This window comes from Mytilus trossulus, chromosome 1 (assembly GCF_036588685.1).
Source record: "Mytilus trossulus isolate FHL-02 chromosome 1, PNRI_Mtr1.1.1.hap1, whole genome shotgun sequence".
Taxonomy (NCBI): Eukaryota; Metazoa; Mollusca; class Bivalvia; order Mytilida; family Mytilidae; genus Mytilus; species Mytilus trossulus.
The window spans coordinates 80,337,650-80,364,289 of NC_086373.1; the positions used below are offsets into that span (position 1 = coordinate 80,337,650).

Here is a 26,640-nt window from a genome sequence, read left to right on the forward strand (position 1 = left end):
CAGATGGTAATTTTACTCATATTTCTATAAGAAAATAAATTTATGACCAACAGATTTTACCCGAAAAAATATTCTTTCCACCAATATGTATTCTAAGAATGTCACCATGTCTCTCTAATGGGATAACGATATTAAGTATGTGCATTCCCTGTAAGGTCCTCATGCTTGTTAGACAGTTTTCACTTGACCTCAACCTCATTTCATAGATCAATGACCAAGGTGAGGTTTTGGTGGTCATGTTCATATCTTAGATACTATAAGCAAAAGGTCTAGTATATTTAGTGTATGGTAGGATTGTAAAGTGTACATTTCCAACTGGCAGGTGTCTTCTGACCTTGACTTCATTTTCATGGTTCAGTGGTTATAAGTTATTTTTGGATTTTGTCTTTTTTTCTAATACTATATGCAAAAGGTCAACTATATTTGGTGTATGGAAATATTTATAATGTACATGTCAGTCTCACAGGTTTTATTTGAACTTGACATCATTTTCATGGTTCTATGCTCAATAATTTTTTTTTTGTGTTTTGGTCTATTTTTCTCAACACATAAGCAATAGGTCAACTATATTTGTTGTATGGAAGGATTGTTTGGTGTACATGTCTGCCAGACATGGTCCATCTTACCTTGACCTCATTTTCATGGTTCATTGGTCACTATTTAGTTTTCTTGGTAAAATCTGTTTCTCTGAAACTAAAAAGAACAGGTCACTATATTTAGTGTACTGATGATTGAAAGGTGTAAATGCATTTATCGTTTGGTTTATCTGACCTTGACATCATTTTTTTTAATCATGTTAAGTTTATATGATAGTTGTAGTAAAGCTTTATATTAGGACTATCAACATATTATCAATGGTTAGTAAAGAATTTTTTGTTGTATATATATATATATCAAACCTCTTAACACCATAGTCAGGTGGTGATGTAAAGGGATTGTAAAAGCCTGACTACTGAAAAAAATAAAAAAAAAAAAAATTTTTTTACAAGAACTGTAGATGTTGATGGCTGGTTGATGTTTCTATTTATTGGTCCTGATAATAAATATCCGATATTTGACTGAACAGCTGTGGGTCCGTTATATTGAACATGTGAAAGATAGTTTGGTTTACTTTTTTTTTATAAAGAACTCCTCGATAATGTCCCAATAGTAGTCTGCGCCTATGAGTAAGTCAATTTCGAACGTTCCATACTTTGCAAAGAATGTGCAAGTTGAAGTTCTCTTAAGTGTGGCTAGCTCCTTGTAGTCTGGGAAATATTGTTCTTAACCGGGACGGCAAAGAATCTTAATAAATCATGCGTTGTTTTCTATACGTTTAATTGTTGTGATAGCTAAATGCAATATTCAATATAATGCCACACAGTATAGCGTTATGGTAACGTTTAGCGTAATGTTTGTACTTCCCGTATTTTCCGACATTTATCTCAATAATAAGAACTCACATTTTGATATCTGTATGCAAATTTTCCTTGAATCGCAATAATCAATCTCGCATTTTTGTCCATTTAAAAAAAATCACAATAATAAATGCACACAATGATTTTTGAATACAGTACTCAAGTATTATGTAAAACTAAGAGAAGTATTGATATATATTATTAAATTCTAATCTAAATTGTCTCTACTTTATAATTGACAGGTCGTTTGGTAACAGTTAAATATCTGCGACTAGAGCTTTATCATAGTAGATTTCCAGTTTCAATTCGTGTTACCAAATCCTTGAAGCCTTCCAACAATAAGATGTCGTCTTTGTCCCAGCCATACCATCGATCAACACTTGAAATGACGTAATGGCATCCTATAGTTAGATAACAGATCTCATTGTACATGGACTTCAGTGCCTTGTATAATTTTATTTATGTTGATTAGTGCACATGATGTGAAGATATTTCCAAGACTGTTCCAGGTGAAGATGAACATTTAGTGACAAATGAATCGTGGATTGAATATTGCAAGATTTTGTAGATTTTTTTCATAGGGCAGTGTTGATTTGAATATCATGTAAAGATGTATTTTTATTTGTTTGTTTAATTAATGTACTCAGTCATGAAAGTGTAGGTTATTTCAACAAATTTTGCTTTGTATTATCCATTTCAACAAAACATTCTGGTAATTTTTTCTTTTTTTTTTGGCTAGAATACTAGTAAGATCTTTATGCACCTTTGTCTTTGGTCTAGTTATACATGATATCTTAGGTAAATGTAACAATGGTCCATTCGTTTGATGTGTTATATCATTTTATTTTGCCATTTGATTAGGGACTTTCTGTTTTGAATTTTCCTCAGAGTTCAGTATTTTTGTGATTTTACTTTTTCCAAGTAAAGGATAAGCCAATTACAGTTTCAAAATTTCATTAGATTTGTAAAATACTTCTGGTTTTGTTTCCTTTAAATGATCTATCACTTTCGAGTTTGGGCCAAAGTTAGCATTTAGATTTTTGGAATATTCCTGGATTTGTTTCCTTTAAACTTCCTGGTTTTGGTTTAAGTTTACTTTAGGGGTGGGTAGATTGTTAACAGATAGGTTACTGTAGTTTAGAGATCTTTTAACTTTGACCTTTAGAGATCTTTTTACTTTGACCGTTATAGATCAGGATTCATTAGAGAACATGTAGCTATTATTGCCTTTGTAGTGTAGTACAATGTTATCCAATACTCCTAAACCAGCCTATTTCAATTGAAGTGCAACTTCAGATTATTTCACTAATCTGCTCATCTTCAGAATTTTGCATATGAGGTTGGGATCAGTAAGTGTTTTTGGTTTTGATCCATTTGAAAACAAAAGTTCTTCAAAATACAAACAATATTTGTAACAGAATAACCCTACACAATTATGTGCCATTTTCTCAGGTAATTGTAATATCATGTTTTAATTACATAACAACTGTTCCATTAAGTTAAAATATAATGGGTACACAAACATTTTTTGTGAGGCTTTACAGTGTATAATATAGGTATATTTCTGACAGAGGACTTTAAAATAGTTGATTTCAAAAAAGTTTTTGAAGGTTAGTTTATAATGTTCATGCTGTTAGTTATAACATCACACTCATCATGTGCTTATATAACTCTTATATATGATAGGGGTATATATGATTTTTGTGTAGTTTTGTTACACTATTGGCAATTTTGTTATGTAATATGCCTTAATGTCCTTTATTTTATGTATTTTGTCGAATCCTACCATACAGTCAAACTTCAATAGTTTGAACTAAATAATAGTTAAAATGTTGGTGCAACCTTGAAATCTAAATCTGCTCTGAACTCTTACATTTAATTAAGTCAATAACACTTTGTTTGAATTAACTTTGTGATTTTCATTGTGAATTAAATAAAAAAAACTTTAACTTTTTGCATACCTTGGGTATATCTTGTTAGTTTATTTATGTCACAAGACCTTTTCATTTTCCAGCTCCATAACTTTGCTAAGTGGGTAATAAGAAGATTATTTACACTTGTGAAGTAGCTGATCCAGGGGTTGGGGGTGATTCAAGGGTTGGAACCACCTTTAATTGGACGATCAATGCATTTGGATGAAGACATGTGGTTGGAACCCCTCTTTTTAAAATGGCTGGATCCACCCCTGTGCTGGAACTGTTATTAGTTATTAACATACATGTGTGTATGTCTTGATTGTGTAATTAACAATTGACATACAATTCCTTTTGTGCCATGCCATCAAAATTATCTTTTTATTGCATTTATATTCAGCAGTGACAAAAAGGTTATGCAACTTAAGAGGAATCTATTTTGTATTGATTTCTTTCTTTCATGTCTTACAAAAGCATCAACGTATTTGCTGTAAGGTTAAGAGGTATCTATTTTGTATTGATTTCTTTCTTTCATGTCTTACAAAAGCATCAAAGTATTTGCTGTAAGGTTACACTGACCGTGTAAGGGCTCTATAGCCAGTCAAGGTAGTTAAAACCTCCCATCATCATGTAGTGTTATTTAACAAAGATGTAGGCAATAAATTCATTTGCTTAATCTGTTGATTCTGTTTAATTTTATTAAAACTTGTAAATATGTGTACAAGTAAATTATGATAATGTAAGTATGATAATGATGAATTTGATTTTACTATGTTTTGTAGAAATTCATCAAAATTGTGTGTAGAAGAAATTCTGTATTTTCTTCTGTTTGGTTCCAATGCAATATTTAAATCTACTGCCACTGATTCAATGAAATCCCTGTATAATTCATTGTCATGCTTTAAGAATGAAGGAAATAATATTAATGGTAAAAAATATAACTAATGATACATATAAGCTATAATCATAGCACATTAATTTGCTCATTCCCGTAGCCAGGGGGGGTTCGGACGAACTCCCCCTTGAAAACTAATAAGCACTGTTAAAGTCGATGTTCTGTTCGAATTGTGACTATTAAAGTCGAGTTTGTGAGTCAAACGAACCCCCCTTCGGAAATTCCTGGCTACGGGCCTGTTGCTATATCATATTATTCTCTTCTATAAAAAAGTTATAATTGATTTTGATTTTTGCCTTGATTTCTACACAAATTTAGGAAGGATTTTCATTTGAAATGAAGTAATTGCAATAAATGCAAACTGTTTACATGTAATGTAACTACAGACAGTTGTTAATATTATTTGTTTATAAGAATTATAGTTGTACTTCAAGCTAATATTTTTACAAGAGAGATGATAATTTTTGAGAAAATGATGTAAAAAAGTCAAAGTTAAACACATATAAATACTCATGGATTTCGATCAATTGCCTAGCTTGCCGCTGTCGAGCATGATTTATATTAGCTAATCTGTACTAGACTTACTTCTGTTATTTGTTTTCATTGGTTACGCATGAGGACTAGTGCTACTTCACTCTTTTATTCAAAGATTCAGCCCACAAAAAGAATCTATGAATCTTGGTATAAAAGTTTTTTAACTAATTTCATCACAAGCTTTAAAATATAGGTTACCATGTATGGATATTCTTGGTTTTCGAAATGAAAATCCAAGTACATCTTTAAGATATGTTACACAAATTTGGGAAAAAATGTTAAACATGATTTCTTTTATCATTTTATCTTATTTTAAAAGTAGACGAATATGTTTAAAGGTGTTTATTAAGTTTTTAGTTAAATGTAAATACATACTTTGTTACAAGTTGTATTTTAAAATTATAATACCAATATCTAGACAGAAATAAATGGCATCTGATTTTTATTTGGTTGTATAAAAAAATATTTTGTCAACAGTCACGTTTTCCATTGATTATTTGTTTATTCTGTAATGCATTAGCATTTTTACTTCATTGTCATTTTTTATGAAGGACTTTTAGAAAATTAGTATAAAATCAACAATCTATCTTCTGATGGAAACTTACACATGAAGTATGGTATAACAAGGTTGCTGAAGATAATAATCACTGAAGCCTGATGGTAAAATAAACCTTTGAATACATTAAAAGGAACTTGACTTCATGTATATGATCTCTTTGGTTTTTTTTTTTCTTTTTAAGAAAAACAACTTTATACAAATTAAGTAGGAGTAAACAGTTATTCAGTTTTTTTATACACAGGGTTAATAATACATGCCTACAGTCATTTTTTACATGGACTAATATATATATGATCAGTACTATTACATATTCTTTTGCAGACATCAATCCTATTTTTAACTTAGTTAGAAGTAGGAACTTACACTTGATTTGTAAATACATTGAAATGACTATATGGATGATTCATATTAAATCTTACTAATCTGTTATATTATTTGTTCATCTTTTGTATTGCAATGCTTGGTTATAAATATAATTCAATGATTGATTTTAGATGTATAATCCAGGGACAATAGAATAACCATATCCAGGATCTACTGTGTTTAAGAAAAATGCTTAAATTGAAGAATTCTTGGAATCCCATTGATATGTGCACAGTAGTATACCGCTGTTCGAAATTCATAAACCGATTGAGAGAAAAACAAAACCTGTTTCAAACTAAAACTGGGGGAAACACATCAAATATCAGGGGAGAATTACGACACAACAGAAACACAACATTAAAATGTTGATTTAAGATTTTTGACCAAGAATACCAAATTTCTTGTTTGTAAAGGAATATAATTTATAAGGAGCCTCAGTGGCCAAGTGGTCTAAGTAGATCAACCACTGTTATCACTAACCAGTTAACACTGAGGTTGTGAATTAGAACCCCACTGTTGCAGTTGCACTAGACTCCAATCTTAATTAAGTAGGATTGTTTGTCTTTCTATTGAAGGTAGGTTGTTTTCTATGGTCACTACATTACTCCACCAATAAAACTGGCGGCCTCGAAATTGCTCAAAAGTGGCACCTAAAAGTGGATTTAATACACCAACAATCAATCAATCATAATTTACCCTAGTTTGTTCAAACTTCAATCCATTGGTCTGAAGATTGTGACTATTTTGTCTAATATTTTTAATTCAGATAAGTTATGTTGAAATATGACCACATATTATTAAGTAATTATTTGATTTGCTTGAATATATTCATGTATCATAGTTAAATTTCAATGTTTCAAAATTGGCAGGAGCTGTGGTTTGTAGTATAATCAGAATTGATTGAATCATTCGTGGAACAACTCTTTTTATTGTTGATGAATACTCAAAATGTTTTGACAATCTGTTAAAATATATGACAATTAATTGTTAGTTGGGTATAATAAAACTATTGCACAAATGAGACGGTAAACATCCAAAATTGATGAACGAAATTAGGGTTATTCCCCTTGGACTAAAGAATGTTGAATAACTATTATTTGGGTTGACAATTTAATCTACTCATTGGGCCATTATTGTATATAGTACTCATCGTGAGTTTGCAGATGTGGATTTTGAGAAAAGGAAAGTTAGGAGTTGGACGTGTAAAAGGCTTTGCATATATAGCCCCAAAAGCTGCTCTCTAATTCTCAGGTCTTGACTAGAAATGTCTAATTTTATGCATGTTAAATTATCATCATGCACATTTTTAGCTCACCTGGCCCGAAGATATATTATTATAGATACAATAAACTTTTAATAGCAAAAATGTTAAGCAAAGTAAGATTTACAAATAAGTCAATTTGACCAAAATTGTCAATTCACCCCTTAAGGAGTTATTGCCCTTTAAAGACTTTTTTCACAATTTGTTCATCATGTTGACTTACTTTAAAAAATCTTCTCCTTTGAAACTGCTGTATCAATTTCAGCCAAACTTAGGCTTAATGAGTTTCAGAGTATCTAGTATAAATTTTATATTTTATTTCCTTGTATGTCAAGAAACATAGCTCCTATGGCTAAAATAGAACATGGGAGAAAAGGATTTTTTTTTTTTGCTTTTGAAGAAAATAGGACGATTTAAAGAACATTTAAATAAATTGAAAAGCCAAAATAATCATTGATGAGAGATTTAACCCCAAAAAAATAAGGTGAGCGATTCAGGCTCTTGAGAGCCTCTTGTTATTTAGGCCATCAAGAAGCCCTGATTTTCCAATCAACAATCTTTATAAATACTTGATATACAATGCATTTTATGGTTGTGGTTAGATTCCCTTTGATGTATTCTACAATTTGAGATAATAATTAGTGATGTTTCACCATGAGAGTCTTATTAGAAGTAAGGAATATGACAGTTGTTATCAGTGTGTTTGAGCTTTTGATTCTGCCATTTGATTAGGGACTTTCTTTTTTGAATTTTCCTCGGAGTTAAGTATTTTTGTGATTTTTCTTATACAGTTCAGAAATAAGAAAAGTCCCTATGCTCCAGTAATTTTAATTGAGGTCTTTATCCCAGAAAGAAATCGAAGTATATTTTATTTTATTTTGGTAATTTTCTAATACAGAACATATCGGTAATGTATTTGATCCTAACTGTCCCGGAGTCCTATTTTAACTTCTTAAACACTTATGGTTTTATGAAATTTTCATATGGTAGTATGGTTAAATTACACTTGTTCCAATGAAACGTTCTGAAACTGGAAGCTCCAGGAACAACGAATCTCTCACCTTGTAAATGTATAATTTTAGTCCCTTACTGTCGAAGTCGAAAGGTACTTTAGGCTTGCACTACGTCCGTCTGTCTATTTGTCCGTTCATCAGTCTGTCAAATCAGTTTTCAACATTTTTTCTTTGTGCTTACAGACATTGATTTGATATTCGGTGTATTGTTAAATCATAAGTTATAGATCAGGTAGACATTTTGTTCAGGTCTGATGATTTTGTGCAGAGTTGTGGGCCTTGAACTAAGACATTCACTCAATCAGTTAATCAGTGTTTTTTTTCGTCATGCCTAAAGGTATTGATTCGATAAATAGTAAATAGTTTTAGCATGGCAAGTTGCACATCACGTTCGAATTTTTTACCGATCTGATAAATTTTTTCAGAATTATGGTCCGGTGAATAATAAATAATAAAAAAATATCTCAATATATATGACCAAAAAAAACCATGGAAAACTAGAAAACTAAGGTTATTATTGTTGAGTCTGCGACTTTTGATGCAAAAGCCAGACATAGCAATCTTACATTCTGTTGTTGGTGTCGTCGTCCGTCGTCGTTAACTTTTACAAAAATCTTCTCTGAAACTGGTGAGCTATTTAAAAATTAAAACAAACTTGGCCACAATCATCATTGGGTTATATAGTTTTAAAAATGTGTCCGGTGACCCGGCCAATCAACCAATATGGCCGCAATGGCTAAAAATAGAACATAGGGGGGTAAAATACAGTTTTGGCTTATATCTCAAAAACCAAAGTATTTAGAGCAAATCTGAATGCTATAAATTTGTTTATCAGGTCAAGATCTATCTGCCCTGAAATTTTCAGATGAATCGGACAACCCGTTGTTAGGTTGCTGCCCCTGAATTGGTAATTTCAAGGAAATTTTGCTGTTTTTGGTTATTATTTTGAATATTATTATAGATAGAGATAAGCAAAGATTTACAAATAATTCAACATGACCAAAATGGTCAATTGACCCCCTAAGGAGTTATTGCCCTTTATAGTCAATAATTTTCAATAAATTTGTAAATTGTTACTAACATTTTCCACTGTTACTACTGGGCCAAGTTCATTTTAGATAGAGATAATTGTAAGCAGCAAGAATGTTCAGTAAAGTAAGATCTACAAAATCATCACCAAAACACATTTATGCCATGAATACATCTGTGTCTTATATAATACTAAAATTACGAGGTCCAATTTGTCAGCCGTCATCACGTAAAAACGACGAATCGCAGAATTTAATATTATATATAACTAATATAGTACAAAGATGTAGATTAAAAATACACCCCTCCAGGCCCTTTTGTTTTCCACGTAATTAATATTGCCAATAATTAAGAAGTTCCAGGTCGAGTCCGCTACCGATACCAATAGTATATTCACCTGTTACCTATTACCTTATCTGTACGTTCCGCATCTGACAGGCGCACCACCAAACGGTGTTTTCAGGATTAATATGCTATATACACGAGTTAATCATAATCACAGGGTTGACACTATTAAATTGTCGAATTGCTGCTTATTGTAGTATTTTAATCAGTAAAAGTCTCTAAGATAACAATACGAATACTTAAAATCTGGACTAAAAATAAGGCGTATAGGTACAGTTTTCAATTTGTTAGTGGGCATAACGTAAACCAGCGAATCAAAGAATTCAACTTTATTTATTACTAATATAGGACAATGCTGTTGATTAAAAAAATACTCCATTCCAGGACCTTTTGTTTTCCAAATAATTAATATTTCCAATAATTGATAAGTTCCAATCCAATTTGACGGGTTCAAACAGAACGATTTGAAAGCAGAAAAAACGGCATATCTTATAATCGGCACGACTTTATCAGATGACTACTAAAATAAGGCGTGCACATAGTTATATACTTGAATTCATTCACGGACCGTGATATCACGGGTGTGTTCTAGTTTGTTTAATATTCACACACACCAAAGTGACTAGAGCCTCTAGTTCTTGTTATCACTATTTCCCTTAAAAGATTTTAACAAACTGTTTTCACCAAATTGTTCGTCTACACTTAAGAATGTTTTGGTCAATAAAACAGATGTGATTGGATGACATCTTATAGGAGTTATTTCACTTTCAAAATTAAACATAGGTGAAATTCACCATGAACTCATACATTTTAAGTCGAAGAGGCATAAAGCCTTTTGATATGAAGTCCTTGTACCATTTGAAGGAAATTGAGGTCAAGGTCATGTTCTTAATTTTGAATTTTGCTTGTTATCGTTATACAAAGAAACAGTAACAGTTAATAATATGATGTGTTTGCCAAATAAATGTTTACAATAAGACGCAACTTCAATCCATTAAGTCGAAGCGTTTTGGTCAACCATTATAGCAGTTTTCTCCCTTTATGTATTTGAAATCAGTATTTATCCACAGCCAAGCAAGTGATTGAACTGGGTTCTTTCGATTTGAGATCACTGACCTATGACCTTGAAATTGAGGTCAAGGTCAAAGGTCAATTTGGCGTTCTAGATTTTGACCTCTGCTAAAAAATCATACTGATTCATTATAAAACAATTAAGTCTTCTACATTTGATTTTAGACATTTCATCATTTATCAGGTCAATTGGAAATGATCGTATTTTAACCGGAAGTAGTCTATTTCAGACTAATCCTATGAAAAAGTGCTTGTAAATCTTTTTTTTTTTTACATCAGTTTGAATTTAACATCAACCAGGATTGAAATTTATTTACCAACACCGTTTTTTGGAAAGATTAGAACTTGTTCTAAATCTTTACTTAGGCACTGACCTCCCTAACAACACGACAGGTTAGTTATTGTTACTAAATGTATTCGCACTGAAATATAGTTCCCTATGGTTCTCATGTATGTGCACATATAAACTGAAAAATGGGTATATTATTGAAGCAGTTCATTCAAGAATGTATGTCTTTAAGGTGTGTTCATGTGCAGACTTTTTTTTTTTTTTAAATTATTTTGATTAAGGAATTAAGTATTGATACAATAATTGTATGATTGACAACTGTCATTATCACTAAACAATCAGAGACAATTAAAGGCAACAGTAGTATACCGCTGTTCAAAACTCATAAATCCATGGACAAAAAACAAAATCGGGGTAACAAACTAAAACCGAGGGAAACGCATTAAATATAAGAGGAGAACAACGACATAACACCGAAACGCAACACATACAAAAACGGACCAAGCATCAGACAAAATCCCACGAGAATAACACATATACTATCTAAACCAAATACATGAATTTGGGATAAACAAGTACCGTGCCACGTCTTAAGGCGGACCTTTAATTACAATGCCCACCTCCTAAACTGATCAAATTGACCACATTACCAATCAACCTAAGTCTTACATAATTAGACAGACCATATACAATGTACATTATATATATCAATACACAAAAAATTGACCTGACAATTGAATACACAAATGTATATATTAGGCGTTTGATATATAAGGATGATTTATTTATTGCCAATTACTTTTGATCTACATTAATTTTATTTACTTAAAGTGATTCTGTAAATTATGTCTGACAGATAAATGATCTTTAAAAAAAAAATGAATACATAAAAGGTATTCAAGTAAGGCCTATAATTTATTTGATAAATTTCCCATTATCATCTGTAATTAATCAACACTGTAGGTTAGTTCACTTTTATTTATCAGGAATTGGCTTGAAACAGTTTTAAAAATTTTAAATTTTTATTTATAACAAACCATTGTTTATGAGTTTATTCCCCTTCAACCATTTAAATATGTCTATTTTAGTCATTTGAAGTTTTATTAGAAATGAGTATATAGATAAATATTTGCAATCAAGAAAGAATCCACGTTTCAATAAATAAGTTTTTATTTTAATTTGTTTATGTTGAAAAAGTACATTTTCAATGCCCTGTGCTGAAAAATACTTTAAAAATTGATCTAAAGGCACTATACAACTTTAAATCTTCAATGTCATATAACCTCTGTTTCAACTTACAAAATGCCCCAAAACAACATGTTTTAGATTATTTTTGTTGACTTTTTAAAGTTCTTAGCTGTTGGTCTAGATTTTATGTTTTACAAGGATAGTTGGTAACATTTACAAGAAGAATTTTTTATTTAATTTTTTTGTTTTTTTGAAACAAGTTCAGAACAGGCAACATTATTTGGATAAGATATATTTAAACTGCAGTTTAAATAAAATTGTGCAAATTAAGAGACCCTTGTTATTTAATTCGACCTCATTTTATCCTCATACTGGAAAAGCATGTTTCCTTCTAAAGACCTGCGGTTAATGCAATTTTTAGCAATAGTGCTTTATTAATGTTCATTTCCCCACCATACCTTAATTTGAAATAATTCAAACTACTCTTCTAATCTTTCCATCAGTGATATCCATCACTCTGATTAAATTTCGATCTTATTATCGAGGCGGAAAGACCTTTATTTGTTCTCTGAAGAATTGGGTTTTAATTGTTTTAAGAATGGTATTTTTGTGTGTGCTGAATCAGTGAATAAAATGGATCTTCTCTGTGGCTTTCTGGTTTCTCTTTCAAATAATGTTTACATTCTTTTCTTTTATTAACATGCTTACTCGTACGATACCCATCTTCAGATAAGGGTTAAACTTAATGTCAAATGAAAACGTAGTCTTCATTTAAGATGAGTTATTTTATTTGCAAACCTATAATACATTACCGACGGGTTTTTGTCGGGCCTGCGACTTTTGTCGCAGAAAGCTCGACATAGGGATCAGGGGGCGGCGGTGTTAGCTCACTTCTTTTAAAAAAGCTTTATATTTTAGAAGGTGGGAGATCTGGATGCTTCATACTTTGTATGTGGATGCCTCATGTTACGAAGATTCCGTCAGTCACATTTCCAATGTCCTTGACCTCATTGTCATGGTTCAGTGACTACTTGAAAAAAAAGTTAAGATATTAATTCTCTCTTATTATCAGTAATAGGATAACTATATTTGATATGTGCGTACCTTGCAAGGTGCTCATACCCGTCAGACAGTTTTCACTTGACCTCGACCTCATTTCATGGATCAGTGAACAAGGTTAAGTTTTGGTGGTCAAGTCCATATCTCAGATACTAGAAGCAGTAGGTCTAGTATATTAGGTGTATGGAAGCATTGAAAGGTGTACATGTTCAACTGGTAGGTGTCATCTGACCTTGACCTCATTTTCATGGTTCAGTGGTTATAGTTAAGTTTTTGTGTTTTGGTCTGTTTTTCTTATACTGTATGCAATAGGTCAACTATATTTGTTGTTTTGAAGAATTGTTAGCTTTACATGTCTGCCTGGCATGGTTCATCTGACCTTGACCTCATTTTCATGGTTCAAAGGTCAAAGTTTAGTTTTCTTGGTTTATGTTAAGTTTATGTGACAGTTGTAATAAAGCTTTATATTTAGGACTATCGACATAATATGAATGATTAGTAAAGAAGGCTAGACATTTCAGTGTGTGCACTCTTGTTTTACTTATTTTAACGAAACCAAACTGCCTACATATAACCAATACTATTTCCTTATTATTTATGAATGTCGGAAACAAAGAAAATGGTACTTTGCTTTGTCAAAACTCGTATGTAATGCCCCTTTATAACTATACCATTGTCAATAGCTTTCATCTATTAATACTTCAAAAACAAATAAAACAATTATGGATATAAGTCTTTTTTCAAATAATCATTAATCTCCATGCACAAAAAGGTAAACATACTTATAATAATCAAAGCTTGTTAAACTCTTCGCTTGTTATATTTTGTTATGCATTAAAATTATTACTATTAAAAAGAAAACCGGTTTCCTGAGAAGTTCAAGCCACACGCGTCCTTACGGGGAACAATTTACCGAAAAGTTACAACAAAAAAAGGCACAATATCCTCCCTATCCAGATTTAACTATAGCATTAATTTGCTTACGATTTTAGTTTGCGATGTGTTTCTGTTTTATACCTTACAAGTCATGTGTTATTAACTCTGCCTGAATTGACAGTTATATCTAATTATCCTGAAGGGTTAAAAAAATTCACACATAATAAGGTAAAACAATTCTTCTAATACACTACTGACAGATTTTAAATATCAAATTTTAGTATCGAAAAAATATTTGATCTACCTATAAGTTTGTTTCAACTACTAGTAATATAATTGGGGATTGAAATTAAGTTCAGAGTTCATTCAGCGATGCTTTAATTTTGTTTGAGAATGGCATATCTGATCACGTATATCATGTAACTAACTACAAAGCAAATATTTGTAAAAAGACAAGTTTCAGGCATACGTTTTGCATTCTCGACTACTATAGAGCTGTTTATATCGATCAATCTAGATTTCTGTACAGTTTAAGTTTACACCATCGAGCAAAATGACTTGAATCATTTGCGAAATATTCATAACGTTTTTCGCCAAACCTACTTCGGGCCCTATCCACGACCTCCTCTGGAGCGTATACATTATAATCGGTGTTGGAAAAATCCGTCACTTTTACACTTCCATCAAACGGAATTATTAATGTATCCTCCCGAATTTTTCTATGCCTATGTAAACCACGAAATGCATAATGAGCTATTTTGCACTGTAGAGACCTGTCGTGTGATTCAATTTCAAGTACGACAGCAGAATGCAAACATCTGTAATATTTGTATGTTATAATATCACCGATCCCAATGTCATCTTTTGATTTAATTGGTTCTTTTGCAACACTTAACAATTTTTGATTTCTATCGAAACACGGTTTACAGAGCATTCCCCTTTCATATTCAACTTTATTTCGAAGAACTTCGTCGCCGATACCTTGAAATCGTTGCCTTGCAAAAAGTTGCACTACCATTCTTATTTTTCGAACTTGTAAGCTAAGTTTCTCTCCTGTAACACACCATGTTGTGAAATGCTCGCAGTTATTATTTAGCAAGCTGTAATGGTAATCAGGGTCAGATTTCGCCGTCACTGCTCTATTGATGATCTCTTCGGGCAAGGAATGTGTAATTGTATTCGAATATTTATAAACCATCACTTTAATCTTATCTAAATCTATTTTTTTCGTTTCGTGTAGTATTTTTGCTACGCTAGCACCTGGCCGAATGGTACCATATATTGCACCAACTATCGTGTTTGTTGCATTCACCAATTTCACGACTACTTTATTTTCTTTTTCTTCACAATGTTTTACATGGACCACAATTGCATGGTGGTCATATATTCGCCCATGGAATTTGATATGATCCCCTATATTTATTTCTGTTCTTTTGAAAACTCGTATGGGTTTTACACATTCAATGCATGCAACAGATTTTGTCTTTTGATTTTTAATACCATCAAGATCATCGTAGTTTTCTGTAATGTTTTCTTTTGTTTTAGATTCGTTAATTTCTGGATCTTCTGTAATTTCGTCTTCTTCAGCTATCTTCCCAAAAGTAGGTTTGTTTGATGCTTTTTGTCGTTCCAGTGTTAAATGTTTTACGGTTTGTTCAGACGGAGGTCTTTGTAGGTATGTCTGTCTGAGAGCGTAATCATTACCAGTCCATATCTTTTTGCATTTGAAGTTTTTCCTTTTCCTGAAAAAGAAAAATGATTTAAACTCAATAAGTTAGAAACTATCATGTACCACACTAATAAGCAATAATTATTTACTGTATTCTTACATAATTCAAAATGTTGAATTATGGCATGTAACAAATCAAATTTTCCATAGATCCGTAGATGCTTTTATCATAGGTAAAACTGAGACAGATTATGTGAAAGTTTGTAAAACTAAGGTGAACAAGACATATAAACAAAAAAGAAAAATTGAAAACGAAACAATTTAAGTAAAATGAGATTTACCACATGTTGAACACTTAAATAATCCTCTTGTCGTCTCTGACATTTCTCATATGATATGACATGTTATGCTGAAATTAAAGTTGCATTTTCCGGTTTCCTTTTTACAGCGAACGAATTTATTGTAAAATCTTAGCTTTTGACACAACATACTGTATTCTTTGAAGTTTTTAAGTTTATATTGTACAATCTTTCAAGTAGAGTTTTCCGGTTTCCTTTTTTCCCGCGGAGAATTTATGATAAAATCTCCATACTAATGTACGGTAGTAAACTTTTGTCAGTTTCCATATATTATCATGCTTAAGAGGTTTCAGATAGAGTTTAATTGTATAAAATGTGTTTTTTTTTAACATTCCCTGTTTTTATTATTTTAATATCACGAAAACGATGATAATAACACAATTTCAACCACTAGTAAACTTAGTAAACTGTAACTATATCAAATATGATAACATCTTGCACACATAAACACTCAGTTAGATCCTGTTGCAGTTTTATTGACGTTTCAGTATGTTCTATCTAATCGACTGGCCAGCCAATGATTTAAATTGAATAGTTTTCGAAGAACAGATAGGAAAGTGAAACATGTTGATAACTCGTTATTAGATTTTTCTTTCTATTTTTAGTTTTATAAGATATTGTTGTACTGCTGCACATGCATTTGCAGTCTTCTTGATTGTTTAAAGCTCCGCCCACTGCCGGACTGAGTTTAGAATGACCCTTCGTGACCTCAGAATGTGTATTGCAGTCGCATTCCAGTGACGTATTAATTGCGAATTAACGATTACTTGTATACGTTCTGCTTGTTTTTAAGCATTTCCTTATAGCAATAAGAATCACACCATTTTTTTTTAATATACACACATGAACAACTATCGATTTCAAAACTTGAATGTGTATGACTGTGTAACAAAAACAACTATGTCAATTTGAGTATGCATGTTTAGTGAATGTCGAGTCTGAACAACTCGTACTCTCCTGTTTCACATTGGACAATGTTTTGGTATTTGGTTTTACTGTTGAAATTAGTTGATGCTATTCTCCTTGAGCGAGGTATTATTGTTGACAATTCGAGATCTTTTTATGCGAACTCGTCTTAAGCTGAATGTGTGATTACTGTATCGTATTACTACACGGGCCTCAATGGATTTCAAATAGAAAATAAATGCAAAAAATGTGTTTATGTGTCTTTCAATCACAAATAAAATACAGAATTAAAAACCAATTGTTCAAAGAACAATTGAAGGTCTTTCCATCAAAACAATGTATTTTGTTATGAAAGTTGTGAAACTAAATTTAAAATGTCATTTCAATCGTCAAATGATAGCTTCTAGTACGCTGATGACAAAAATATATACATTTTTTTTTAACTAAGGGAGATAATTTGTTTCTTCCGGTTTGAAAAATGTTACTAACGATTATATTTGAATATTGACTTGACACTTATTCCAAAAATATCTGGTTCTATATACTTTTATATTAAAAAAGTACAAAAAATAGCTACTTCCGGTTTACAAAAGGTCACTTCGGGTTGTTTTTTCCAAGGTTAAATGGTTTGATACCTTTTTCCAAAAGTTTCATGGCTTTATCATGTATACATATAGAATAAACGCAAAGGTCAAAATCTAGAACGTCAAATTAAGCTATGACTTTGAGATCAATTTCAAGGTCATGAACCAAGGACCTCAAATCAAAAGACCATAGATCTTAATTATATTTGGTTAATGAGTTATATCACCAAACGCGTAATTTTTAATACAAGAGGGGAGAAAACACCCTTTCACATTCAACGTACGCTTGCAATCAAAATTTACATCTTATAGCGAAATGTCACAACTAACAATTTAGTAAAAATAATTTGTTGATATCTTATACGGTCTTTGCATATAAGTGAAAATAAGTCAAATTCAAATATAAGAATATGACCTTGACCTTTGACCTTGACCTAATTTTCATTTTTTGGGACCAAGGACCTCAAATCAAAAGATCCTGGTCTCTATCACTTATGGTTTATAAGATAGAAATGCATATCACTTATGTCAGATGCATAAGAGGAAATTACTCTCATATGGAGCGGTCATATTGCTTTGGTCAAAATAGGACAAATCATGCGAAGGATATAACGAGCAATTTTGTAAAATAAATTTGTCGTAATCTTTAACGGTTGCGAAGGAGTTGTGAACACAAGGAAATCAGTGTTTGGGGAGATAACTCCTACAAAGAAAAGTATTCCGTTACGCAGGGTAAATTTCAAAAGCGCATACACTGTTTGATATCATATACCAAATATATAAGCGACATATTGCGAAACAAATGTTTATCGCAAGAACAAAATTTGGCGGATGAAAAAACAAATAATCAGAAGAAAAACAATAGGTCTTTCAACAGAAAAGTGGAAAGACCTAATTAATTGCAAGATAAAGACAATAACAGTTTAGAGTCTTTAAATATCAGCTGTATTTGTACTCGGCTCGAAACATGTGCAATAGCTCGCATACACCTTGTTTCCTAGCCTCGTACAAATATGGCTGATATTTAAAGACACTCAACAGTTATTGTCTACATAACCGAGTAGATCCATTTAAACTAACTTGAAAGACTTAAATTAAGAAATGTTAATCTTTAAAATGCCATTCATTTTGTTTTTCGAGAGAATTAGTGTACATTTGTTACACATTTTACAAAACACTCATATAGTCTGCTGTAATCCATGCTTGCCTCTATTTTGTTTTTACTTTTTTTAATGGAAAATGATATCATCATACTTCTACATCAGTTTTCACTTTTCTGCGCTCAATGAAGTGCGAGACAGTAAAAAAAACTTTGCAGTTTATCGGCCGTCGTCTGCACCCATGGATCTGTCCCTATAAAAATATGAAAATTCCGAAATGGTTGACGTTGGATAGAAGAAACTGGAATCGTAGCTAATCACTGGTAATACACAGAATGATGTCGATATTTTTTTTTATGGCTTCTTGGAGGATAGTCTCCAGTAGAGATATAAATAAATTATGATTGTCTAATAACTTTATTCTCATTAACAAAGAGAGGCACTTATTATTGTATAATTGTGTTTAAATATCACTTCCGGAGTTTTCAAAAAAATGAATGGTAAAAAATGTTAAATCCAATATCATATCCTTCATTTTAAAATAAATACTATCATCATTACGCATACACGGGAGTACTAAGCAGTATCTATGTCGTGTTCAATGAATGGTATATCATTTGTTTAACCCCGCTGACTGTTTTCTTTTGACCTAGTCTTCACAATGTATTGATCATAATGAATAAAAAACTGAAATTGCGGTACAACTTCTTATCATTCCCCTGATTCAGGACTGGAACGATAGTTTTTATAATATAGATTGGTAAATTTCATTCGCAAATTCTACCAGAATGAAGTGTCAACAAAAATCGGAATCATAGCAATGTTCTGACGCTGAAGTGGACATACACATCTTTCTGACATAAATGCTCCTTTTTATTATATTTCCCCCCAACCTACGTACGTTGGTACTTTTAACATACACTATTCCGTGAAAAAGACACAAGGGAAGACGTGTTACATTGTATGTGGTTGGATTATGGGATGGTGTATATAAAAAAGGCAAAAAATATCAAGGGAACATTCAACGTCCGCACAACAGTACGCAAAAACCGAAGTTTTATAGAAGCACAAACCTCACCAAAATCATAGAGAGTACATAGTGGAATTTCAAAAACTCACAAAACAAAACGCCATCAATCAACAGACCAACGGAACAGGTGAAAACAATTGTCATATTTCCTGACTTGGTACAGGCATTCTCCGAAAAAAAAGATGGGTTAAACTTGGTATTTTAAAAAGTCAACAAAAGTTAGTTTACATATTTATTTGAATAGTAATCTTTGCATAAAATAACAAATCCGAGTCCCGATTTAAATTATAATGTGATAGTCTTTGCTGGATATCATTCGATTGCTTTTGGTAGTTTGTCTGAAGCATATCTTGGATAGTTTCGTTAGTATACGTAGTTTTGGTGTGATTCGTTGACATTTTCAGTCAATAAATCAAAGAATACCACCTTTGCAACTTAGTTATCACTAAACTCTTACAAAATACTTAGTATGTTCGTTAGTTATTCTTTGAGTCAATAGTTTTTAAAGGAACCATTTTCTTGTGAAATTGCTATCAGCAGTGTAGTTATATAACATTAGTACTAAACATTGAAAAATACAGTAGAAAGGGCGATAACTTATTCTAATATTTCCTTAGGTATTTGTCATCTTTTTCGTTATATTTCTTTTATGTTCATCTTTTATTTCCAAGCTTAAATTTGATTAACTTTGAAATTTGATAAGAACACAAGTTTGAGACCAGGTAGGGTACCGACTTTAGCTGCTAATAAACTCAACATAGATACCAGGACTAAATTTAGTATTTCGTCTACAAAAGACTCATCAGTGACGCTCGAATCCAAAAAAAAAAAAGAGTATATTCAATGAATAATGTACAATAAAATAAAATAAACCAAAACACAAAAAAAAAAAAAGAGTTATCAATTACTTCCCTTTAAACTAAGTCACCTTTCATGAAATAAATAACCGCTTTGAATAAGATAAAAAAGATTATGGTTTTCATAATTCGAATTGCATGTACAAGCAAATGATCAAATATATGCAGGCTGTAAGTGTTCATTCACGCAACAGCTTTTTACTTAAACTGTCCATATATTTACTAAAAATAAACCTTTTCAACATCTCTCGACACCTACAGTTGAGAACGACTACGACAGGTAAAATGTGAAGGGTCGTCTCAAAAATAAATTTTTAAAAATGAGATCATTATTGATTTTATTGCTTTCAATCATTGACAATGATAAAACTTTCCTGTAGAGTCCAAATGACATGTTTTTTAGCTCACCTGGCCCAAAGGGCCAAGTGAGCTTTTCTCATCACTTTGCGTCCGGCGTCTGTCGTCCGTCGTCGTCGTCCGTCGTCGTCGTCCTGCGTTAACTTTTACAAAAATCTTCTCCTCTGAAACTACTAGGCCAAATTAAACCAAACTTGGCCACAATCATCAGTGGGGTATCTAGTTTAAAAATTGTGTCCGGTGACCCGGTCAACCAACCAAGATGGCCGCCATGGCTAAAAATAGAACATAGGGGTAAAATGCAGTTTTTGGCTTATAACTCAAAAACCAAAGCATTTAGAGCAATTCTGACATGGGGTAAAATTGTTTATCAGGTCAAGATCTATCTGCTCTGAAAATTTCAGATGAATCGAACAACCTGTTGTTGGGTTGCTACCCCTAAATTGGTAATTTTAAGGAAATTTTGCTGTTTTTGGTTATTATCTTGAAAAATATTATAGATAGAGATAAACTGTAAACAGCAATAATGTTCAGCAAAATAAGATTTACAAATAAGTCAACATTACCGAAATGGTCAAATGACCCCTTTAGGAGTTATTGCCCTTTATAGTCAATTTTTAACCATTTTTCGTAAATCTTAGTTATCTTTTACAAAAATCTTCTCCTCTGAAACTACTGCGCCATATTAAACCAAACTTGGCCACAATCATCATTGGGGTATCTAGTTTAAAAATTGTGTCCGTTGACCTGGTCAACCTACCAAGATGGCTGCCATGGCTAAAAATAGAACATGGGATAAAATGCAGTTTTTGGCTTATAACTCAAAAACAAAAGCATTAAGAGCAAAACTGGCATAGGTTAAATTGTTTATCAGGTCAAGATCTATCTGCCCTGAAAATTTCAGACGAATCGATAGTCAATTTTTAACAATTTTCATAAAATTTGTAAATTTTTACTAACACTTTTAACTGAAACTACTGGGCCAATCATTATAGATGGGGATATATGTACGCAGCAAGAATGTTCAGTAAAGTTAGATCTACAAACATATCACCATCACCAAAACACAATTTTGTCACGAATCCATCTGTGTCCTTTGTTGAATATTCACATATACAAATGTACCAAGGTGAGCGACACAGGCTCTTTAGAGCCTCTAGTTTCAATTTATTATAAAGAAAATGATAGACTTCAAGTCACATTTCATCTTTTAGACGTTGTGTTTCTAGCTGTCCTGGTTAAATTTGGAAAACGAAAAGAACAAATCATGTTTTAATGTAGTTGATATTTAATTAAACAATGATTATTTCGGTTGACAAGGGCGGCACATGTCTGTTAGTTTTGGCCTTGGATGTCTCCATAATTTACTCAATATATACTTTGTATCATTTCAATTCACCAATTTGGTGTTCCACGTGAATTCTGCATTCACCAATCACTGCTCAAATGTTGTAACATTGAAACGAGGGATCAATTATATTTTTTTTTCCAAATTCATTCAGGAAAAACTTTAACTCGAACAAGATGTCTTGAAGCGGAGAAGACCGTCGTTGATAAGAAAAAAAAAGAAAAAAAAGGGATATTTTCCTTCAACCTAAAAAATCAATATGTTATTATCCCTCCAGAAATTGAATATGTACATCAACTAAGGTGAAGATCGGTTGAAAACACCAAGTTGTTCGTGTTCACAAGTGTGATACGGATGGACGGTCCAGTATTCTTTTTCATTTTTGAAAAGAATCATAAAAGCTTTTACACCATCAAATTAAATCGTTATTGGCATGCGACAAGTATTTAGTGATAAAAACGCACATAATCACAAAGGGAAGAGAAAATGGGTTAGAACTCAGAATGATTGGAATATTTAGTTAATCAATTCAACATGAAATGTCGTGCAAATACATACGAAATAAGAATATAATATGACAGAGACATATGCATGGTGGACGGATGCGGACGTTTCCCCTTTTCGTGTTTTCGGGGAAATCCAGAAATCGAGAAAGCAAAAGCTAGAAATTGAGAAACCGGGAAATCGAGAAATCAAGAAATTGGGATAATAGAGAAAGCAAAAACGCAAAATCGAGAATTCATTTCTCTTTCGTGTTTTCTCTTTCGTGTTTTGGTGTTTTTGCTTTCTTGCTTTTCTCGATTTCTCGATTTCCCGATCTTGTCTATTTTCCAATTTCTCAATTTCCCTATTTCTAGATTTCCCGATTTCTCAATTTCTAGGTTTTGCTTTCTCGATTTCTCGAATTCCAAATTTCGCGTTTGCAAAATGAAAGAAGAAGTCACGAAAACGCGAAAAGGTGATATAAATGGCCGCATAAGGCCACCATACATATATTTATTTATTTATTTGGTTGATATATTTTCTTATACTATATAATGAAAACAGCATAAAACCGCCAATCCAATATGGTACGCAAAGATAATCATGATGGTTTTCTGTCTTTGAGACGACCCAACCATTTTACCTGTAAACTGTAGGTGTCATTAGTTGGTGTCGAGAGATGTTGAAAAGGTCTAATAAGATATGTGTCAACATTTATTAAAAAATATAACCACCAAAGATACAAAACTCCGATGAAAATACATAACGGAAAATCCCTTATCAAATGGCAAACTCATTCAAGGGTTAACAGTTTATTCTTGTTAGCAAAGTTAGCATTGTAGATCAAAATCCAGCAAGTGTGACAGATAATAGTTGCTACTGGTTGGCGAGGTAATATTAAGAGACTCAATGTTAACTGCTTGTATTTCTTTATATTCCCCTCTATGAACAAAATTTAAAAAAAACCAATTTTAATATATTGGTAAACAAAATGTTTCAAGATCAACCGTATTAAATATATTTATACCTTTAAAAACCATTTGTGATAATTGCATACAATTCTTTGAATGGATGTAAAGTTCATTAATGATATATTAATGCATCCAGTGTTTTACTGACAAATTTAAATAGCAAATGTGCACAGTCAAGATTGTTTGTGAGTCTTTAGGTCTGTCGTGCAACAGTATTGTTTTTTCATTTCAATGAATTTCGATTTCTGTATAATTTAAGTTTACACCATCGAGAAAAGTGACTTGAATCATTTGAAAAATGATCATAACGTTTTTCGCCAAGCTTACTTCGAGCCCTTTCAACTACTTCTTCTGGATCATAGACAGTATAATCAGTATTAGAGAAGTCAGTTACTTTTACACTTCCATCGAATTTAATTCTTAATGTTTCCTCCCTAATTTTTCTATCTCTATGAAAACCACGAAATGCATAATGAGCTATTTTACACTCTAGTGACCTATCGTGTGATTCAATGTCAAGTATGACAGCAGAATGCCAGCATCTATAATGTTTGTATGTTATAATATCACCGATCTTCACGTCATCTTTTGATTTGATCGGTTGTTTAACAACACTTAATAATTTTCGATTTCTTTCAAAACACGGTTTACAGAGCATTCCTTTTTCACACTCAATTATATTTCGAAGAGCTTCGTCGCCGATACCTTGAAATCCTCGATTTGCAAAAAGTTGCACTATCATTCTTATCTTTCGTATTTGCAAGCTAAGTTTCTCCCCTGTAACACACCATGTTGTAAAATGCTCGCAGTTATTACTTAACAAGTTGTAATGAAAATCAGGGTTGGATTTCGCTGTGACTGCTCTATTTACTATTTCTTCGGGGAAAGAATGATTGATCCAGTCCGAATATTTATAAACCATCACTTTCATCTTTTTTAAATTCAATTTTTTCGTTTCGCTTAATAGTTTCGCTTTGCTTGCAAACGGTGTCATGCAAGCAAATACTGCACCAGCTGTTGTGTTTGATGCATTCACTAACTCGACGACTACTTTGTGATCTTTCTTCTCTGAAATTGTAACATTGACTACAATTGCATGGTGATCATATATTCGTCCATGAAATTTGATATGATCCCCTCTATTTATTTCTTCTCCTTTAAAAACCCTTACGGGTTTTACACATTCAATGCATGCAACAGGTTTTGTCTTTTCTTCCTTTCTACCATCAATATCATCATGATTTTCCTTAATACTCTCTAATTTGTAAGATGATTCGTCAATTTTTGGATCCTCTGTAATTTCTTCTTCTTCAGCTATCTTCACAAAAGTAGGTTTGTCTGATGCTTTCCGTCGTTCCAGTGTTAAATGTTTTACGGATTGTTCAGACGGAGGTCTTTGTAGGTATGTCTGTCTGAGAGCGTAATCATTACCAGTCCATATCTTTTTTCTTTTTATGGTTCTCCTATAAAACAAATGTTAAAATGTATAACCTCAAGTAATAAGATGCAATCAGGAACCACACACATAAGCGATAAAAATGTACTTTATACTGACATACTGGATGCTGTATTAAAGTCATGTAAATCAATTTCCTCCTAGATTCTTTCAACATTGGGTAGCAAAGAAGCATACAAAAGAAAAGAAAAAGAACTAACTATAAAATTAAAGATGTAAAGATGTCTTACCCCATTTTGACAACTTAAATAATCTTCTTTGTCTTCTCTTACGATATAAAATGATATGTTATACTGACAACTTTATGGTTTCCGGTGAACTAATTATGAAATCTTATAAAAAATATACTATTGTCTAGTTATGAAAGTTGACAGTTTCCTATCCATCTTTCAAGTAGAGTTTTCCGGTTTTATATTTTCGGAGGTTTTACAATAGAATCTTCCTCAACATATACTTATCAACAAAAGAGTCGATACAATTCAATGTTTTTATCTATAAATAAAAAAAATAGATACACTGTACTAAGGTAAATAAACTTTAAAAAAGTCAATTTCCACCACTATTAACTATTATAGTACGGCAGCTTTGTGAAAAATATGCACATCCTGATACAAGCATGACATTTGGCATAGACCTTCCTCAATTATTATTCTGATTTCAGATAGGGAGGTATTTGAACAAAATGTCTCACTTTCGGTAAATCCAAAATGGCGGACATCATACTTAAATCAGCCCAATATCGAAGGCTAGTTTGTGAAAATGTGTTTTTATCAGGCTGCTATAATAATATTTGGTACACACTTTTGTTATGTACTACTTTTGGATATATTATATAGATTAGATGTCTTTAAGAACCCTACTTTCGGTTAAATTAAACGTGGTGGACATTGTACTAAAATAGGCTTATTTTAAGAGAAGGTGATTGAAATGTGTTTTGACACATTGCTACTATCATTTAATTGTGCAGTAACCTTTCTTTGATGCTGCTAATGACAACATATGTCTTTAATACCTTTACTTCCGGCAATATTCAATATGGCGGACATAGAAATATTATTATTTTATTTTGATATTCAACTTCTTTTCAAAATGTAAAGAAAATGTTTGTGTTTATGTGCTGGTCATTTAACTTTTGGATTTTAGTTATCCTCTTAACCACTTGTTCTATTCTATAGTTAATGTTTGAATACAAAGTTAACACTTCCGGTAAATAAAACCAATATGGCGTAAATTTCAAAGATGAATTCTTAGTCCATATTATCGATATAGAGTTTTGGATAGATTGATTAAAATAAAATAAAATCACTTAAGTACTAAAACATCTTTAAAAGTACTGATTATGGCCGCAAATACATGTTTTTGTACAATCGGAGAGCTATATTTTCCTCATTTACAAAGAATGTGGTTTTGTTTCTTACATCAATAATTTACAAGCTCCTGATTAGGTAAAGTTGCCTCACAAAGAGTTGTCCAAAATGGTTCCAATGGATCATATTTCCCCCCTACGCCATTCATAAGCGTCTGGACTAGTTAATTAGCATAGGAAACAATTCCAAGCTTGTTACTCATCCACACCCGCCATGGTATACTGCAAGTTGACATGCTGAAAAACACTAGACCGAGTCGTTCAAGTAGCATCAATAAGTCTTTCTTCTTTCAAACACATGTTGTAGTGCTTCGTAAACCCCATCTGATAAGTTTGTTCGATCTTACTACAAAACCACGTAT

General features: G+C 32.0%; 3 protein-coding genes across 4 annotated transcripts in view; 1 reads left to right on the forward strand and 2 right to left on the reverse strand.

Moving 5' to 3' along the window:
• Positions 1–5,725, forward strand: part of LOC134686685 (inner nuclear membrane protein Man1-like) — a 28,715-nt gene extending 22,990 nt beyond the window's left edge. The window contains exons 14-15 of one of the 2 annotated variants that reach the window (XR_010101643.1): positions 1,640–3,805; positions 3,879–5,725. Coding sequence is in view for 1 of the 2 variants with exons in the window: in XM_063546355.1 (XP_063402425.1) it covers positions 1,640–1,791 (152 nt within the window). In the remaining variant the exon portion in view is untranslated. Of the gene's footprint in view, positions 1–1,639 lie in introns of both variants that reach the window. The other variant, XM_063546355.1, reaches the window with a different exon arrangement.
• Positions 5,726–13,989: 8,264 nt separating this feature from the next.
• On the reverse strand, positions 13,990–15,957 carry LOC134686693 (uncharacterized). The gene is made up of 2 exons (XM_063546375.1): positions 15,803–15,957; positions 13,990–15,534 (listed from the first exon to the last, which is right to left on the reverse strand). The coding sequence occupies exons 1-2, from the start codon at positions 15,805–15,807 to the stop codon at positions 14,301–14,303; spliced, it is 1,239 nt and encodes a 412-aa protein (XP_063402445.1). The 5' UTR covers positions 15,808–15,957; the 3' UTR covers positions 13,990–14,300.
• A 7,249-nt stretch (positions 15,958–23,206) lies between these two features.
• Positions 23,207–25,324, reverse strand: LOC134686700 (uncharacterized). The gene is made up of 2 exons (XM_063546387.1): positions 25,143–25,324; positions 23,207–24,919 (listed from the first exon to the last, which is right to left on the reverse strand). The coding sequence occupies exons 1-2, from the start codon at positions 25,145–25,147 to the stop codon at positions 23,680–23,682; spliced, it is 1,245 nt and encodes a 414-aa protein (XP_063402457.1). The 5' UTR covers positions 25,148–25,324; the 3' UTR covers positions 23,207–23,679.
• Between the last annotated feature and the right edge of the window lie 1,316 nt (positions 25,325–26,640).